The sequence below is a fragment of the Sciurus carolinensis genome, chromosome 2 (assembly GCF_902686445.1).
Source record: "Sciurus carolinensis chromosome 2, mSciCar1.2, whole genome shotgun sequence".
In the NCBI taxonomy this organism is placed as follows: Eukaryota; Metazoa; Chordata; class Mammalia; order Rodentia; family Sciuridae; genus Sciurus; species Sciurus carolinensis.
Genome location: NC_062214.1, coordinates 21,242,729 through 21,261,818, shown reverse-complemented (window position 1 = coordinate 21,261,818; position 19,090 = coordinate 21,242,729). Strand labels below are relative to the sequence as shown.

The 19,090-nt window shown below is 56.3% G+C and overlaps 1 protein-coding gene across 1 annotated transcript in view; it reads right to left on the bottom strand.

Annotated features, from left to right (window-relative positions):
- The window catches only part of Soga1 (suppressor of glucose, autophagy associated 1), a 65,096-nt gene extending 49,811 nt beyond the window's left edge, over positions 1–15,285 (bottom strand). Inside the window, exon 1 of the mRNA XM_047538986.1 lies at positions 14,238–15,285. Within this exon, the coding sequence (XP_047394942.1) occupies positions 14,238–14,909 (672 nt within the window). The 5' untranslated portion in view covers positions 14,910–15,285. The remainder of the gene's footprint in view (positions 1–14,237) is intronic.
- Between the last annotated feature and the right edge of the window lie 3,805 nt (positions 15,286–19,090).

Sequence of the window (19,090 nt, the reverse complement as noted above, 5' to 3'; positions counted from 1 at the left end):
AAAGAGGAAGTGGAGGGGTCCTCGCGCCCATTCAGCTGGTGGAGTAAGGAAACCCGAAGGAAGCAGCACTCAGGAAGTGCGAGCAGACGGCTGAATCCAGACCAACCGCCTCATGGGCCTGAATCCGAATCCTAGCTACACCATTACTAGCACCTCACTGAGCGGGAAGGAAGCGGGGGTCTGAGTGGACACTCAAGTTTGGAATGAGACAAGGAGCAGGTAACCCCTAAGCTCATGTTGGACTGCGTTACCAGGTGTGTAATGTTTAGGTCATGGAAGGTGACCTCTTTCCACATAGGACCACACCCAGAACACTGTAGTCATTTTTGAGAATCCATATTTAACTTTTAAGTAACTGTTTTTGCTTATAAAGGTAAATCAGAGACAGTGTTGAAAATGCACAAAACAAACCATGCGTCCTTCCTCCACCTGGTCTTGAATCACAGTGGCTCTCCATGGGTGGTGGTGCCTGACTCAGCATTAGCATCGATGGGGAGCTTGCTAGACATTCTCACGTTGCAACCCAGACCTGCTGAATAAGAAACGCTAGGAGTGGCCCCTACCCCCAAGCAATTCCTTGTTCCTTCCAGTCTTTCTTCCCTAAAAGGGCAAGAGTCCCACCTCTCTGCACAAGTCCCCCCCACAGCCTGACACAGGTCAGGTCTCAGTAGGCAGAAGGGATCTCCCCGGCAGAAATGAAGGCGAGAAGCCTCTTCCTCCACGAGCAGCTGCCTCCGCGGGGCCGCCCGGCACCACAGTCTGTTCCTGACAGAGCAGACTACTGCACTCCTGCCAGCCTTGTCTCTTTCCGTGGGGGCCCAGGGGAACAGGCCTCTCGGGGACTTGTCCCAGCTGCAGGCAGAATGCTGGTCAGCCCCTCCTGGCGGGGCCCCACGTGAGGGTGGTTTGACAAAGGCGAGCCTGTGGCTGTCTGCTGGGCTGTGGGTAGTGGCTGGTGACTGCAGGACCTAGGCAGGGGCTCTGAGCTTCTGGAACCTGAGGTGGGGGCAGGGAAAGGGTCTGCTGGGCACAGTGAGGGCTCCCAGAGGGGAGGACCCTGTTTGACTGCAGACACTGGGTCCACACTGAGCCCAAGAACCTTCTGGGCTCCTCCATCCTGCAATCCCACAAGCTTCACCCCAGGGAAGCTCTCTGGTGACAAGGCCAACCGAGGGGTTCTGGAGCGGGGACAGTGGGTAGCTCAGCCTTCACAGACAGCCCAGCGCCCCTCTGCAACAGAAGTGGAAAGGGCCAGACCCCCAGGACTCAGCAGCCCTCGTGGCTACACAAGGTTGTTGGGAGTCTCCCCTCTCCCCACATCGGGGGACCCCAAATCTCACCCTCCACTGCAGACACAAAAGGTTACACCACCTGGCGGTGCCCAACTCAGAGCTTTGAGGGCCCCGTTCTCAATCCCACAGTCCTAAAGCCACCCCAAAGAAGCTGGGAAAGGGGTGCCGATCAGGAACAACCTGCCAGCCCGCCATGGTCCAGCTCTGCCCGCAAGCTGCCTTCGTTCCCCGGAGGGCTCCCCTTGAAGATACCCTCATCTAACCCAGGAGGAGGAGGATGGGGGACAGGGACAGGACACCCACACTGCCGGGGAGTCAGCACTTCCCTTTCTCAAGGTTTCTTTTGCTCTGATGAGCAGGTAAGAGCTGTTTAGTGGAGGAAGTCTGAAAAAAGCAGGTGTTTTCTGTCTCCTCCACTTGTTCTCCCTGGCTTCGGCACCTGGACCCCGAGCCAGTCACGGTCCCCTCCCCACTGTCTTGTTCCTGCCCCGCCCCCACATATGCCCTGGGTACAAATACGGTCATTGCCTCCCAGGAGGCCCACAAACCCCAGGCCCAGCCCAGGTGCATACGGGCATGACTGACTGATGGTTTAACCTTCTCACCAAACCTGTGAGGTGGGTGCTGAAAACGTTTCTGTTTTGCAGCTAAAGAAACTGAGGCTCAGAAGTTTCCCAGAGCTACTTAAGCAAGGGAGGGAAAGATCTGGAATCCACACAAGGTCGGTGGCCCTGGGCCAATGCATGGTAACTATGTCTTCCTCCAGGTTCACTCGGGCTACTACCCATGCTAGAATGGCCTTCACCAGGCTCACTTCCAACTATCTCGTCCTTCCAGAACATTCCCTCCTCCCCTAATCTGATTCGGAACCTACACTCTGAACTCCCTGGTCCCTGGTGCTAACAACTTTGGGTTGTATTTGCCTATTTTCAAGTCTTTATCTTCCCCAGGCGCTGGGGGAAGGGCAGGGCTGGCTCTGATCCATCACCCAGGGCAGCAAGTGGTACCCATCACAGCTCACACGGAAGAATAAATGGGAGAATGCGTGTGGCCGCTGCCCTGGTCCCCGTCTCACTCCAGGGCAGTGAGTCTTCCTGACCCCAGCTTCAGGTCAGCTACAAAGGGACCAGGGAAGCCTGGGCAGATCCAGAGCCCATCTCAGACCCCCATGCCACCCCAGGATGGGGGCCATGTCTGTCTGCCCAGGGAATCCCCTGCTCCTCACTCATTCCCTGCCTATGAAGTGTCTTTCTATCCAGCCCTGGTGACCCATGAGGGCAGCCTGCAGGAAGCATCCTCTCAGAGGCCGAGCTGGTTCCCAGGAGTCCTGGGGGACCGGCCAGGAAAAGTCTTTTGGTCCAGGCTGGGCCGGAGGGCCCAATGTGAGCTCACACTGCTGCTAATAATAGGAGGCCCGCAGAGCAGGCCGGGCCTCCACAGTTTACAAAGACATTCCATCTGGATCATCTCACGGGTCCTTGCAGAAAGCCTCGGGCCAGGCGGGTCAGCAGCTCATCCCTGTTCCACAGACGAACAGCCACAGAGAAGCACAGGGAGGACGCGCTGTGGCCACGCCTAACCCGGTCAGCGAAGAGAACCCCAAGCAGGACACGGACCCTGCCCTCAGGATCCCGCCTCTTAATCACACTCACTCAGGGAGTCCATGGACTTGAAAAGTCACATCTTTGTTTTCAATTATCTCTAACCAAAAATCAAATTTCCTTCCACGCTGAACCCCATGGAAGAAAGCAGGGTTGTGTTAGCAGCACCTGTGACTTTGCCACCAGAAGAGATCGCCTATGTTTTCATAGGCTGTAACAGTTGTTGCAGAAATGTCAAAATATTGTTTATACTCGTCAGTAACTTTATTAATTCAGGAGCTCAGTGGCAGGCCTGTTAACTACTATCATTCCAAAGTTACTGATGTGAGTTAATAATCATGTGTATTACTCTATCGTGATTTCAGAGTTTAATTAATAATTCTGCTTCAATACGCTCGGTTTCGGGCTGGGGAGATAGCTCAGCTGGTAGAGTGCTTGCCTCACAAGCACAAGGCCCTGAGTTCGATCCCCAGTACCGCAAAAAACAAAAAGAAAAAAAAAAAAATATGCTCGGTTTCCTTTGCATTTCATCCTAAACATTTTATACGATTATCCTGAGGACTGGTCTCAGCAGAGGGCTTAAAGGGGTCCATAGCCCGCAATAAGGAGCCTCTGTCCTCCCACCTGTGGGATAGAGTCACCATGCCAGGACCTTCTTTCCACCATCAAGGCACAAAACGGGAGAAGCAGAACCATCCTTTGAACCACATTTTAAATGTCCTAAGGATTCCTTGCTGCAAGAAACCTCCACAGAGACAAGACGATGAAGCTCTGTCTAATGAAGATGGGGGGCAGTTTAGATTTGGGTTCTCAGGAACCTTCACATGCGCGCATATGTGCATGAACCATGCAGACTGGCCTGCAGGTGACAGTGACCAACACTAGCATCTCTGCAGAAACAGCAAGTGGCACTGGACGGGGTGAGCCCAGCAACAGTCCATTGCTGGCCCTGAGGGGACAGGGAGAAAACCAAGAAGGCACGAGGTTCCTGAAGGCAGGAGGTTGTCTCTCAGCAGCCACCAAGAAGAGACTGTGCCGGAGTGGAGACCCCCAGCTACCCGCACCAAGAGGCCTGCTCTGCAGGCATCACCTTTACGACACTCTGGACTATCAGGACAGAAAACGGAGAGGTGGCTCTCAGGATCTGAGGTAGAGGACGGGATGAACCTCAAAGAAAAAACTGGGGGGGCCATGGGACTATTTTATGTTCCTTTGGTTTCATTTTGAGGTGCCAGGGGTAGAGCCCCTGCCACTGCTGAGCTACACGGCCAGTCCTGTTCTATGTCATTATTTGGTACTGGGGATTGAACCCAGGGGCGCTTTGCCACTGAGCCACATCCCAGCCCTTTTTACGTTGAGATAGGGTCTCACTAAGTTGCTGAGGCTGGCCTCGAACCTGGGATCCTCCTGCCCCAGCCTCCCGAACTGCTGGGATTATAGGTGTGTACCACAGCACCTGGCTGAGTTCTGTATCTTAATTGGGGTGATGGTTACAAAGCTAGATGAATTTGTCAAAACTCATTTTACCATATGTAAACCATACCTTAATACATAATTAATACATAATTTACCTAACCTAAAAAAAAAAAGAAAAGGGGAAAAAAAAAAATAGCAAACCTCCACCATGCTGGTGGACCCTTCACCACGCTCAAAACGAAACCCAATTCTGTCCCGGGGCACAGGCTCCTGGCCTCCTGCACTCACCTCTCACGTTCCTCTCCCCAACTCTACCCCACGATGGCCACCCTCCAGCCACTGGGGTCCACACCTGGCCTGTCCCACCTGCCCTTGTCCCGCCCTCTGCCTCGCAGGGCTGCTCCCCCTCCTGCCAAGGTCCCCATGGAAAGGCCACCTCCGGAGACCTTCCAGAGCCCATGGGCCCATTTGTCTGGCTTAACCCTTTGTTTCTTCCAGGGTAAGTATCACGGGCTTGGGTGGGGCTGGCATACCCCTTCAAGGGCTGGGGTGAGTGGCCAGGACCAAGGCAGGAGACAAGTGGCCCACAGCCAGGGTGGCAGATGGACAGGCAGCCTGGGCCTTGGCCTGAAGGAGAGACCGTGGTGGCCAGGGGTGTGCTGGAAATGAGTACTTGTGAGACTCATTTTACTGATTTGTCGGTTTGCTCATGGAACATTGGATCGGCCTCTACCACGAGAATGTGACCGTCAGGAAAGCGGAATCTAGCCCAGTGCCGAGCACACACAGGATGGCTCAATAAATGGCTGCCAAGTCATAAACGGGCCTAAGGCGGCAAGATGACGTCCCACTGCACGCCCTGCTGAGAACCACTTCTAGTTGGTGCTGCTTCGTGAATCCAGTTCTTTGATCCTGTGAGTCTGATATCCGTGGCGGCTTCAGACCCCAGCCCACTGACTCCCAGCCACAGCCCTGCCAGATTCCAGACCTTCCCCGTCCTGTCACCTCCTCCCAGGTCCCAGGCAGACCCAGGAAGGACAGCAGAGCCCCTGCTCTGCATGATGGCAGCCGTCCCACAAAGGAACAGGAGTCCCCGCTTGGCCTGCCTTTTCCCACACGCGGCCTGGCCACCATGGTCCCTCCTCAGGCCAAGGCCTGGGCTGCCTGTCCATCTGCCTTCCTGGCTCTGGGGTCCTTGTTTCCTGCTCTGGTCCTCGCCACTCACTCCAGCCCCAGAAGGGCTGACCAGCAGGGTGGGCCAGCAGTGGCCACAGGGGCACATGCCAACCCCACCCAAGGGTCCAAGGCTGCCATCTGCTATCCCTTCTGCCAGTCCCTAGGGGTCTGTCAAGGCTCCAGATGAGATCATCACACTTGAATCCAAAGGCGGACGGCAAAAGGCTCCACTTCCCCTTCAGTTCAAATGCACTCCACGGGGCAGCAGGGGGAGGGGAACCCAAAGACCCCAGCCTTCATGGAGGGGGCGCTGAGGCCTCGAGATGGACAGGAGCCCGGCCATGGTTCCACGGTTGAAGAGGGAGGGACTCCGAGCTCCTGCCTCCCAGCCCAGAGTTCAGTACCACAGCCTCCTGGGGTGAAAGCTGGGGGAGCTGGGGTCAAAGGTCCTGGAGAGGGCCAGCCAGACACCACTGTGCCACCCAATGTCCCTGCACCTGCGGGCACAGAGGTTGCCTGGTCCTGGAGACCTCCGGGATCCCACTTATCTGATGGGCAATAAAGAGGGAAAGACACTGCTCAGCTCCCTCCTGGTATCCCAAGCAGTCCCCAGTGGGTAGGGACCTGGGGTCAGAGGGGCCAAGTATACGGCCCAAGGTCACACGCTAAGTGGCCCAGCCAGCATTCCTTTTGAGAGCTCCTGAACTAAAACAGACAGTCTCTACAACGGGGAGACAAAAATACATTTTCAAGGATCTGGCACGTGCCTGACACAGGCAGAGACTGAACGGTCATTACGTCTTGCTCAGTGATGATCCTTTGAAGCAGGCGACGTCAGGAGCTCACCCCTCTTTACAGATGAGCACACGGAGGGTCAAGAATAGGAAGGTCTCATAGCCGCCAGTCAGGAACCAGCCTCCCAGGCCTGGTGCAGCTCTGTGCACGAGCCGATGCTGCCTGTCAGGGGGCTGTGTGTGCGTGCATGTGCGTGCTCGGTGGTGGGAGAGGCCTGGAGACTGCCGACCTGCATGCCTGGCTTGTCACTGTCCCACTGAAGGCCTCACAGGCAGAACGGGCAGAGCAGGTTGGCCCCTGCTGCCTCTGAGGGGCACTCACCAAGGGAGCGCCTGACAGTGTCCCTCGGGTCCTTTCCTTTCCTGGTGAACAGGAAGAAAGGCAGTTTTGTCTGGATATGTTAAAGACATCTCCCAAATCGCCTCTGGGCTGTAACCAAGAGAGAGCAGGGAGTTGAGGTCTTTGGAGATGGAAATAAGGCTCTAAGTCAAGAGAGTGGCTCAGGGTCATGCAGCCTGACCTCTGGCACCCCAGAGCATTTCACACCTGCACCTCTGCCCTGGCCATTCCCCTGCTTGGCATTCCAAAAAGTGCACCACAAGACCCTCATCCTTGAGTCACTTAAACGCTGTGTGACCTCTAGCAAACATCTTAACCTCTCTGGGGCTAAGTACCCTGGATGGTCTCTGATATCATGCAGAGGAAGGGGAAGGGCTGACGAGAAACCTGTAATTACCTGATTAGTAATCTAATCACTACTGGGCGAATGAATGCCCCAAAGGAGCCTGCAGGAAGCTCCAAGGTGTCTCTAACACAGGAGCCTGGCCTGGAGCAACCCTGAGGAGAAGCTGCTGGACTCAGGGAGGAGGGGGGAAGAGCAGGGAACTGCAAGGGCAAAGGCCTGGTGGGAAGAGCCTAGGGACAGGGTCGGGGGTGTGTCCCAGAACAGGCTGGGAGCCTGGGTGGAGCAGGGGTGGGAAGCAGGACCACACAGGCCACTAGGGCAGGGCCAGGGAGGGGCGGGCAGGGAGAGGCTGGTGCAATTAACCAGGCCCCAGAAGAGCCAAGCAGGCCAGGACTGATCCAGCGCAGCTGCGGAACCCAGACTCCCCTGGAGCCTACGCTTCTCTTTATGACCCTGCCAATGGAAGAGGATTCACGTCCATCTTAGAGCGAGGGACCCCAAGCCCGGCCTCCATCAGCAAGGGCACCCAACAGGTGCTAAGTCCGAGGCACTGACGTGCCCATCCAGGGAAGAAGAGTGACTTGGGTGGGAGTGGAAAGGAGATGTGTCTGGGGACAAGAAGAGACTGAGGCTCAGAAAGGAAAAGGCAGAGCCAGGATTCAAGCACAGTCTGCCGGGTCCAGACCACGGGCTCTTAAATCCGCCGGGCTCTGGAGAAGGGAGGGCTGTCCTGCTGCTCCCACCCCCTCTGACTCCTTGCCCTGCCTCAGGGCAGCCAGAAAATGTAGACACGGTGCTGAGCTGGAGGCCTCTGCCCACCTGGGCCAGCCCACCCAGAACACTTCATGGTCTTGGGCTCTTTCCCCAACCCAGCTCCTAGTTCCTTCCAGTAGCAAAGCAGAGTGAGCGTGACAGATAAGGTCAGCACGTGGAGGATGGGGGCATTTGCTGTCGTCAGGACCTTGATCTGGAATTCACCACGCCCCTCCCAGGGGTCTCCTCTGCCTTGGAGGCTGCACAGGCTGGGCGTGGCACATACCTGAATGCTAATCCTCCCAAATGCCTGCAAGAAAGGGTCTCCATTCCCATTGTACGGGTGGGAAGACTGAGGCTTGATGAGGGGCCTTGCACAGGGAGATTATGCACAGAAAGGAGGCAATAAAATGAAATTTGACCCAAGACCTGACACCAACGATGGAGTTTGCCCATGAGATCTCTGAGTCTTCCTTCCCTCTCTCCCCAGGCCCCTGAGACAGGCCAGGCCTCGTGTCCAGTGCCTCAGACATGTGGGAAGGAAGCAGCCCAGCCTTGCCACAGGACCGTCTCTTAGCAAGGTGCAGAGGGTGCCGGGCCCACTCCCCTTCCCACCCACCATGCCCTCCGGCTCAGCCCCGGAGCCTGGCCGCTGTCTTTCATTCAGTCACACATACCTATTTATCGGGCCCCTCCAGTGTAGCAGGCACAGTTCCTCAGGCACAGAGGCATCACTCAAAGGCTGACTCCCCAGCTGCCAGGCCACAGCCCCTCCCAAGCACCCACATCTCCCCAGGCTCCTTCATCATCTCCAGCCCAGAACTGGGCACTCTTTCCAGATGGGGACAGCATGGCCCTCTGTAGCCCCCAGCAAAGGAAGAGAAGCAGGGGAGGGGAGATCAGGCCAGCAGGAAATTCCGAGGAGATTAGAAGGGAGTTTACCCGGGGGCAGTGTTTCTCCTGCGGCCTGACAACTGTCAGCCCCACTGGGCCCAGGTCCAAGTGCCTGGCCTCAGAGGCCTGGCTGTAACTTCTGCTGACCCGGAGACCTGACAGGCCCTACCCACCACCACCCAGCCCAGCCAGGCTCTTTGGACCTCAGATCCAGAAGGTTACAAAGTCAAGGTCCTGGCTGTATCCTCACTGTTCCTATCTGCCTTGTGGAAGGAAGCCTTGCGGAGGAGCTGAAAACAGTAGGAGTTTGTACACATTAGCTCCAGGGAGACACCAACCAGGATTTCCTGTTTCTGTGTGGGAGTGACACACACTTGTCACTGTGTGTGTGTGTGTCTCTGGGTGCACTAGTTTGGCAAATGCTGCATGCCTGAGATTTGCATGATCTGTGTTTGTGTCCATGCCCATGTAACATGATCTTCTGTCACGTCTATGTGACTGTTTATATCTCAGCATGGATCCTCTCTAGCATGCCTGGAGGGATGCTTCTGGAAAGGTACAGCATCAGTCTGTCACAGGATGTGTCTGTGAGGTCAGTGTGAGTGGCTGCGGGTCTCTGAGCTTGAGCTATAATGTGTGTACAAGACAGGATGTGGCCGGGTGCGGTGGCACAGGCCTCTAATCCCAGCAGCTCGGGAGGCTAAGACGGGAGAATCGTGAGTTCAAAGCCAGTCTCAGCAACTCAGTGAGACCCTCTCTAAAAAATACAAGAGCAGAGTATGTGGCTCAGTGGTTAAGTGCTCCTGGGTTCAAATAAAAAGAGAGTGGATGTGCCCAGGGCACAGGCCCAGCCCCCCCACAAGGAATGCTGGCAGTCCTGGGAGTTCCATCCCCCCAGGCCACAGCAGCCTCTGCCTCACATTTTCCATCTGCAGGAGTTGTCCCCTCCCCGCTGACAGGCAAAGGGCTGAGATTCCTTAAAGACCCAGGTCTCAGAGCAGCCTCCTCCAGGCTACCTCTCAGCTACCACTGGAAGGCTGGGACTCAAGGTAGGGACGCGCTGGGCTTCTGACCATGGTGACCATTCCTCTCCCCTACCCAGTGACAGACTGCAGCCCTCTCCCTGTCCGGGACCTGAGAAGAGCTACATATAGTGACCTGTTGTGTGGACTGCCACCACCCAGGAGGCACTCAGAAGACATGTGCTGAATGGACACACGAAGGGATGGATGCAGGAGGGCATCCGGGAAAGGCGATGACGGGGTCAGGCACTGGCGTTTACTGAGCACTTGACCTTCATTCTCACGTGGAGGGTCCCCACGACCTTGGACGTCCTGGGTCCTGTCCTCCTCTTTACAGAAGGGTCAGTCTATACACAGGGACAGGCACATGCCCGCAGGCTCCGGGTCCCCAGCAGTTTTATTCACCACTTGTTCCCTATAACTCTTAGCCTAGAGCCTGGCCCAGAACAGGGATCCCCTCAGACCAGACTCACTGTGAGCAAGCACTCAGCGCTGGTCACACTGCAGGAAGAACAGGAGCGGCCAGGCACTCCTACAATCTCAGCAACTGAGGGGCCGGGGCAGGAGGATGGCAAGTTCAAGGTCAGTCTGGGCAACTTAGTGACACCCGTCTCAAAAGTTTAAAAGAAATAATAAAAAGGGCTGGAGATGTGGCTGAGTGACAAAGTGTCCCTGAGTTCAAAATACAAAATAAAGAGACAGAGAGAAGGAGGAGGAAGAAATCTTCTTCAAGAAGAAGGAGGAGAAGAAAAGGAAGAACAGGACCCAGGTTAGACCAACAGGTGTCGGACTCACGACTGCAAGACCTGGAGCCTGCCTGCATCGATCCATCTGTGTAATGGCAACTGGGGGGTGTCCTCTGAGCCCTTCAGAGCAAACATCTAGACTGGCTATTCCTCAAACACACAGCTACAACCTCCAACGAGGCCTGGTCCCCAGAGCCCAGGGAGCAGCAGCTCCTGCCCCATTCACATTCTAAAGCTAAGGAAATCCACCCTCCAGACTTCTTCCAGTTCCTCTAAGAAGGAACACATAGACATCCTATCTGCTCATCAGCCAACAATAACAACAATTCCCCATAATTGTAGGATTTCACTTTCTGATCGATGAAAATGGTCCTTTGAGGATGTCTAGGCAGGTTCTAGCGTCTTCATCATACAGATGAGAAAAAAGCAGCTCAGAGAGGTCAAGTGACTTGTCCATGACCAAAGAGTGAACAGTAAAAACGTCTCCAAGCCAGGTCTTTGGGCTCTAGTTCTCAGATTTTCCATCCACACCCAGTGGGCTCCTAGCCTGTCCTCACCACATGGTACATGGGTAACTGTTAGTGGTCATGGTTGACCTCAGACCACTGGGGCTTTACAGGTCAAACATAGTTGACGTGTCTACTCTGCAGTGACAGTTCCATCTCTGGATTCTGGAACCTTGGCAGTTAATAACCTTCTGACTTCCTTGTCTAGAAGGCACCCAAGGTCAAGCAGCTCAACCGTAGCCACCACATAAATCTCCCCAGGAACATTACGCAGGAAATCACAACCACCAATGTTTCAGACCACTTACAAGTTGTTTTCCCCAAACTCTATCTATAGCCAAGCATGAGAGGTCGTTCAGCCTCTGTTTGAATAATCCAAGTGACAGCAAGCTCATGACCTCTGTAGAAACTCCCTCTACCTTTCCTTTGGGAGAGAGTTATCCCATTAATGCTTCCCTCGATGGGCCCCAGGACCCGTGCTCCCCAGAGGAGAAATCCAGGAGAGCTGCAGTCACCTGACAGCACTTCCCTGGCTGACAGTCCCCAGTGTCCCCCACCAGCTGGTAGGTCAACTGAACTGGGCCACCTGCTGGACTCAGGCACTCCTCCAACCTGAACAGTCAGTCTACAACAGACACACTGGGGTCTCAGTCTTTTCCCTCGTTGCCAGTTTCTGCATCTCAGAAGCAAAGCGACCCAGAGAGGCAGGAAGAAGGTCAATCTAGCATACTCCCAATCCCAGCCCTGGCTGCCCTGAGACCCTGCTCTGGGACTTGCAGCAAGTCCCTTCCCTGCTCTGGTCACAGTTTACCCATCCGCAGAATGAAAAAAAAAAAAAAAAAAAAAAAAGTGGGGGGGGGGTGACACACACATAACAAAACACGCCTGTAGTAAGTTCTATATTTGTGGCCCACATCCATAATCCAGGGTTCCCCCTGCCTCTGTGAGGCTGGCAGCTGAGATAAACAAACCTCCAGAGAAGCGATGTGAGGACCCACGTGGACACAGCAAGAATCAGCACTATCAGGTCTCACTCGAGCCTCAATCCAGTCCTCCTCTGACCTCAAACTCTCAAGTTTTTACCCAATGATCCTTAGCCTAGAATGTCCTTATTGCAGCTCCACTATCTACCAGTTCCATGTCATCCTTCAGCTCTTGGCCTCCCAGAGCCGCGGCCCCCACCTTCCCACACTCTTGGCACGCTTACTCTTTCCACACCTTCCTGTGATCCACAACGCGCTTTAGAGTATGACCACTAGGAGACACAGTCTCCCCAAGGTTCCCTGAAAACACCACGTTGGCCTGTTGACAGTGGTATCCCGCCTCCATCTGTGTTAGTGCACATGCAGAAGACCCTGAGTAGCTGGTGAATGAATGAATGAGAGGCCGGGAGAAAGCCCAGCCTGCTCCAGGTGGGGCAGAGGATCTACTCTGCACCCACAGAATCCATCAGAGACCCTGACAAGTACACATGGAAACCTTTCCCAAATCTCTTGAGAACAGGCGTGATCTCAGCTACTGCCATCTGAGGGTTAGTATGCGCCAGGCGTCTAGTGGTGTTTGCACACATTATCTCATCTAATCCTTTAAGATCAAAACATGTGTAATTGTCCTAGTTTTACCAAAAAAAAAAACAAAAAACGAATTCCAGAAACATTAAGTAACTTGCCCAAGATCACAGTCAGGAAGCTGTAGACCCCAGATCCAACAGGGGCCTGAGGCTTGTGCATGAAGCTGAACCACAAAGGTAGAAATTAAAACTCAGGTAGATACTAAGGTGCAGGCCATGTCCCCAGCAGGGCCTGGGAATGGATAGGAGCTCACAGGGGGCAGGTACATGAGACTGGAAGCAAAGCACTGTGACCTCTCCTCCTCTGCCAGGGTGAGCAGTGGGGGTGAGGGGCTCAGGGTCCAGCTCTGGGGCAGCTCCGGCAGGCAGTGTGGGAAGCAGCCCAGAGCACCCAGAGGACAAGCCCAGAAGGCCCTCTGCAGCCTCCACTCCCCTCTCCTTCTCATTGTATTCCTTCAGAATACAATGGTAAGACCTGCCGGAACCCCTGATTGTCAATGGGGTCTTTGGGAAGACCCACCCTCCCCTTTAGCAGATAAAGGGAAGGGCTGAGCACTGAAGGCCAGGTTATCCCCCTTCAGAGAGACCCCGTCCTTCCATTCTGCAAACATTCACCAAACACTGCCTAGCAGTCCTGAGGAAAAAGGTGGGGGGCCAGAGACAGCTGAGCAAGACCCCAACGCTCTACTGAGTGAGAAACCCCTTCAGAGGAGCTACATGGCAAAGTCAAGTGCTGCAGGGCAGACAAAAATCAGCACAGTGCTGTTAACTCCGTGGCTCCCGGCCAGGGATACTCTGGGTGTTGTGCCAGGCAATCAACAGACAAGTGCAAGCAACATTTCAGTCTCTTCCAAAACCATGCCCAGCCAGTAGAACCCATGTTCTAGCCCCAACACTCCAGGGCCAGGCTGTCCCTCGGGCAGCCATGGAGCTAGGCAGCAGGCAGAGGGAGCCTGGCCTGCATCCAGGAGGTGCTCATGTTCACTGAAAAGGCCAAGGCAAGGCCTACTCTCCCCAGAAAGCTCTTAGGTCCCCACATGACCAGAGGGAGAGTCCTTTTCAGGCAGCAGCTTCCCCCTCCCACTGGGAGTATAGGAAGGACATGGGCAATGGCCCTGAGGGACCAATGGGGCCGTTGTATACAAGGCCTGTTGCTGAGAAGGCAGAAGACAATAAATATCCTGGGATCTAGGAAGCTGTCTCTGAACCGGTTTTCCCACAACATCATCCTCCCAGGCTGTGGGACCGTTAGACTGGGCGGAAGTGGACTCCAGCCAAGGGGATGTTCCCAGATGTCATGCTTTCAAACTGGACCCGCCCTAAAAGGCAGGCGGGGACAGGCCTGTGCCTGGGGAAGCCCTGGGTAAAGACTCAGGATAGTGTTCCAGCCTGTCCTTGGCAGCGAATGGCCACAGGTTTCCCTGGGGGAGGTGCACACACCAATAGTCCCAGAAAGGAGTCATGGAAGGCCTGTTGACCTGGGGCAGGTTTTGAGCAGCTGAAAGCAGAGGTCCAGCCCCTCACTGACTATGCACCCCACCACAGAGCATCCTTCAAAGCAGTTTTCTCAAGGTCCCTGTCCCCAGAGCAGGGTCCTTTGACCAGTGCTCTATCCAAGTTTCTCCTCAAAAGAGGACTTCCCAAATAAAGTGGGGAGAGGGAATGTGAGGACCCCCTAAACCGATCTCAGAGTGGTCCCCAGAGGGTCTGGGCCTCTTTCCCCAGTTTGTTCAGTGGGAAAGAGGCCCACGGCTACCCGCTTTCCCCCTCAGAGCCCCCACCTTGAGATAGTCGTTCTCGGAGCGCAGCTCCTCCAGCTCACGCACGAAGCCGCCGGGCCCGCAGTCCAGCATCTCCTCCGTGAGGTCAGAGAAGGCGAGCGAGGCACTGAGAGGCAGACGGCTGCTGCCCACCGACGACGCGGCCATCGATGGCTCATCGGGGGAAGCGGGTGGCCGCGGAGGCTGGTGCGCGGATGGCGCGGGCTGAGGTTGCCCGGCGCGGGCCCCCGCCGGACCCCCGGCCGCCGACTCGGCGTCGCTGCTCAGCGCCAGCTCCAGGCCCAGCAGGCGCGCCTCCTCCGACGCGCAGTCGGACACCTCGGAGCTGCTGTCGGTGAGACTGGGAGGCGGAGGCGGAGGTCGCGGCCCGGTACCCGGACGCGGGCGGCCCTTGGCGCGGACCCCGGTGCGGACCCCGGCCACCCGCGCCCCCGCGCCTCTCGCCCCTGGCGCCACTGCGCGCCCCTTCTTGTCGGGCCGCGCTGAGGATGCGGCGCTACAGGCGGCAGCGGCGCCCGGGCCTGGGCCGCGGCGGCCCTTGGCTAACGACCAGCCGGCCACGTCCTTGGGCCGGGCCGGCGACGGCGCGCGGTGGCTCTTCTTCCTCTCCAGGACCGGCGCGGGCGGGGGAACGCAGCCCCGCGCCGGGGGCTCGCCCGCCGGCGCCTCCATCGCGGCCTCCCTCGGCCTCAGCGAGCGGCGCGCATGGCCGGGGCCCGCCCGGCCTCGGCGTCCCTGGGGAGGGTCCCGGTGCGCCTCCGGCCGTTCGAGCTGCGGATCCTCTCGGCACACCTCAGCCTGGGGACTGCGCTCTGGACCCGACCCCCGCCGCACAGCCTCTCCGCTGCTCTGAGCTCTGAGAGAGCGGCCCGATCGCCTCCAGGCACCACGGCTCCGGCTCCGGCTCCGCCCGGCGCCCGCCCCCTCGGCCTCGCCGCGCCCCCGGAGCGCGCCGGGGCCTCGGCTGCCGGCACGCCGATCGCTGCCTCGGGCTCCGAGTCCGGCTGCGGCCAGGACCCCGGCTCCGCCCGGCGCGGCCCGCCCCCCGCGCAGCCCCGCCAGCTCCCCGCCCCGCCGCCTCGGCTCGGGGGCGCGCGGCTCCGCGAACAAAAGGCGGACGCGGCGGGAGCGGCGGGGAGGGACGCAGGCTGGAAGCGAGGGAGGGATCTGCGAGGCAACAGCGACCCCCTCGAGGGTCAGGCAGGCCCGGGCAGCCGCGGCCCGGACTCCCTCCTCCTGAGCTCCACCGCCGCCCCCTCCCCTGCGGGCCGGGGTATCGCACCCCGGGGAGGTGCCCCGCTGCCCAGCGTCCTGGCAGGGGCCGCGTGAGCGGCGGGACGGGGGATTCCCCGGCCGAGGTCCAGCGGACCTCAGCACACAAGAGCCAGCATCCATGCACACCCCGCACCTCGCCCCTCGCCCCTCGCCCTGTGCTGAGCGTGCGCGAACTCCGCCCCTTTTAACCTTGCAAAGCAAGACCAACGATCCCATAGCACAGATGCGTAAACTGAAGCCTATGGGGAACTAGCGATCCGCTCACGATCAGTCGCAGAGCCGGGAAGGAACCCAAACCTCACGCCTCCGGAACATGCTCTGACTCCTCCTGCCTCAGTTTCCCTCCCGCTGCCCTAGGGACCGTGAAGCGCTGGATGCACGCCCCACTCGCACACCTCCCCCATCCCGGTTTCAGGCTCTGTACAGCTAAAATGGAAGCGACGCGTTACTTAGTGTCAGACCAGTGGATGCTTTAGGGGTAGACTGACTCCAGTGAGGACTGGCACGGGCTGGGGACGTCCTCCGATCACCCCACTGCACCCGGAGCAGCTTCGGAAGGCCCTGGAGCCCCGGCTCTAGTGGTTGTGATTTCTTTCCCTCTGGGACTGTCTCTGTGGATTTCTTTCCCTCTGGGACTGTCTCTGGGGCTCCTGTGCTCTGTGGATTTTCCCCAGTCCATTGCACCTTACTCACCGCTGCCCCGCGCCTTGCTGCCACTCCCCACTGTGAGCCACCGCAAGGCAGAGCCTTAAGTTCTTCTACTGCCCCAAAGGCGTTCCCTCACCCTCAGGGTGGGCTCCCTCGTCCCTGGAGGACAGAGCTGTGTTTACCTCTCTGCAGTCTTTTCCTCCCCTATTTCCTTCTCCCACTTTTCCTCCTCTTTTTTCTCCTCCTTTTCCATGTTTTTCTTGTCTTCCCCCGTTTCCTTCCCTTGCCCCCTTTCTTCTTCCTCTTCTTCCTTCATGGACCTTTTTTTTTTATTATTATTCATTTATTTATATGCGGTGCTGAGAATGGAACACAGTGCCACACATGCTGGCAAGCGCTCAACCACTGAGCCACAACTCCAGCCCCAGCTCCACTTCTGTGTCTCTCCCATGAATACACTCCTGGAGAGACTCCTCTTGCCTAAGGCTTGACTTCATCGGGACCCAAGTGTGTGAGAGCCCCTGCACCTTCAGATCCTGCGGGTGCCCCCATGGAGCGGGGCAGGAAGCGGGGCTGTTCAACAGGTTCTGGGCAAACACTGCTTCAGGGGCATACCCATCCCCTCCCGGCGAGAAGCATCCACACACACCGCGCCCTCCTCTCGAGCGCCCTCTGCTGAGCGTGTGCGAACTCCTCCCGCTTCACTTTGCAAAGCAAAGCCGAGGATCCCATCCCATCACACAGATGCGTAAACTGAAACCTAGCCGGAGTGTGTGATCCATTCCTGGTCAACAGCAGAGCGGGAATAGAACCCACACCTCACCCACTCACCCTGTTAGCACAGGGAAGTCACCGAGGATACAGTGGTGGGCTTGTCAGTGCCTGGCCTCATGGAGCACACAGTATAGAGGGAGAGGGACCAAAAATCATAGGGTGGTCTGGCATGGCCCTGGAGCAAGGCTACTAAGCAGTGAAGAGGGACCCTTGGGCCAGTGACCCAAGGTAGGCCTTTGTACCTCTGGGCCCCAGAGTCCCCACCTGGCCTGGTCTAATGCTCCAGATGGCGGTTCTTCAGCACTGATACCCCTGCTCTTGCAGACAGATGCCACAGAACCCTTGGAAGTTGTTGCCCTTCTCTCTGCTTCACTTGCTCCTACATGGAACTCAGAGGTTTTGGCTGGTGTGAATTCACACAGGGGACATACCACCATACCAGACCAGGCTCAGCCACCCCTGACACACTCCTGGCCAGGCAGGCGTTCCTGAGATTAGAGTGACCTGCACCTCCCCTCTTGAATAGAATCTGAGTCCTGGCTCTATCACTTATCTTTGCTGGGTCCCAACACCCCTGGCTGAGCAGGGGACTGAGGATCCTTCCTGCTCTGAGATTTTTTAGATTTGGGGAGACAAGACCCTGCTGCAGCTCCAGGGGAGCACCCCTGCCACTCACCCTGAGAATCCAGTCCCAAGTGGGAAGAGAGAAGCCCAGGCCTCATGGAGTGGTCACGTGAAGGCATTCCAGCCAACAACTCCAACTCTGGTCTGCACTGACCACCAGACACCTGAGAGCATGAGCTGCAGCTGACCCAGCCCCTCCCTCGGTCCCCACCTTGGAGCCACTCTGGCTGACAAGTGGGGCAGAAAAGAGTTGTCTCACTGACCCTACCCAAACAGCAAAGCAAGTTTTGTTACACGGCATTGGGAAACTAGAATGCATGACCAAGGTCATACAGCTTGGAAGTGGCAGGGCTGGGGTTGATTTGAACCCAGGACCACTCAATTCCAGAGGCCTTCTGAGTTGCACGATTGGCTGCAAACTGTCCAACTGAGCATCCAATGTGTGCTGTATAAAGCTCTGATCAAGAAGGAATGAGGGAGGCTGGGGTTCTGGCTCCGTGGAAGAGCGCTTGCCTAGCACGGGTGAGCACCACATAAAAAACAAATAATTTTTTTGGATGAGGAAGAAGAGGGGGAGGAGAAGGAAGGGGAGAAATGAAAGGCCAGAGATGTATCTCAGTGATAAAGCACCCTGGTGTTTAATATCCCAGTACGAGAGAAAGAGAGAGAATGAGAATACGAAGGAGGGAAAGAGGAAGTACTAGGGATTAAAATGAAGCGAACTATCCTATATTCATTCATGGATATGTCAAAGTAAACCCCTAACTATAATGCACTAATAAAAAAGAAGGAATGCTGCATTAAATGATTGCAAGGGGCTGAGGAGATAGCTCAGTTGGTAGAGTGCATGCCTTGCAAGCACAAGGCCCTGGGTTCAATCCCCAGCACCGCAAAAAAAAAAAAAAAAAAAAAAAAGAAAGAAAAATGATTGCAAGGATTACATAACAGATTGTAAGGAATGATTACCCAAGTGGAAAAATGGATTTATTTCTCCCATTCAAGCGGTTAGGTTGACCAACGTGATAGAAACCAAGTGGGGCTTAACTCCTGTGATTTTTTTTATAACTAAAGTAAAAGTTTTTTTCTTTATACAAATCATGAAACAAGCTACTGGCTGAAAGAGTGGTGGGGAAACGTGCTTTAAATAGAGTAGCCAGGGAGCCTCTCCAAGGTGGTTATTCAAAGAGCCAGGGAAAGAGCAAGGCAGAGGGAGGAGCAGGAGTGAAGATACTGAAGGAGGAACAAGTTGGGGAGATGATCGAGGACGCGAGGAGGTCAACGTGCTGGAACCCTCTGGGTGATGGAGGGAGGAGATAGAGGCGAGTGGGCGGCAGGACCGAGCGCAGGCCGTGGGCAGAGGATTTGTTCTTGACGCAGTGAGGAGTCACTGGAGAGGCAAGCCAGGGAGTGACAGGATCTCACTTAGGTTTTAAAGCAGATCACTCTGCTGCTGGCGAGAACGGATCTAGAAGATGGGTTCGGGGGCTACTGAAGCTGCAATGGCTTGGGTGGGACTGGAAGCAGTGGAGATG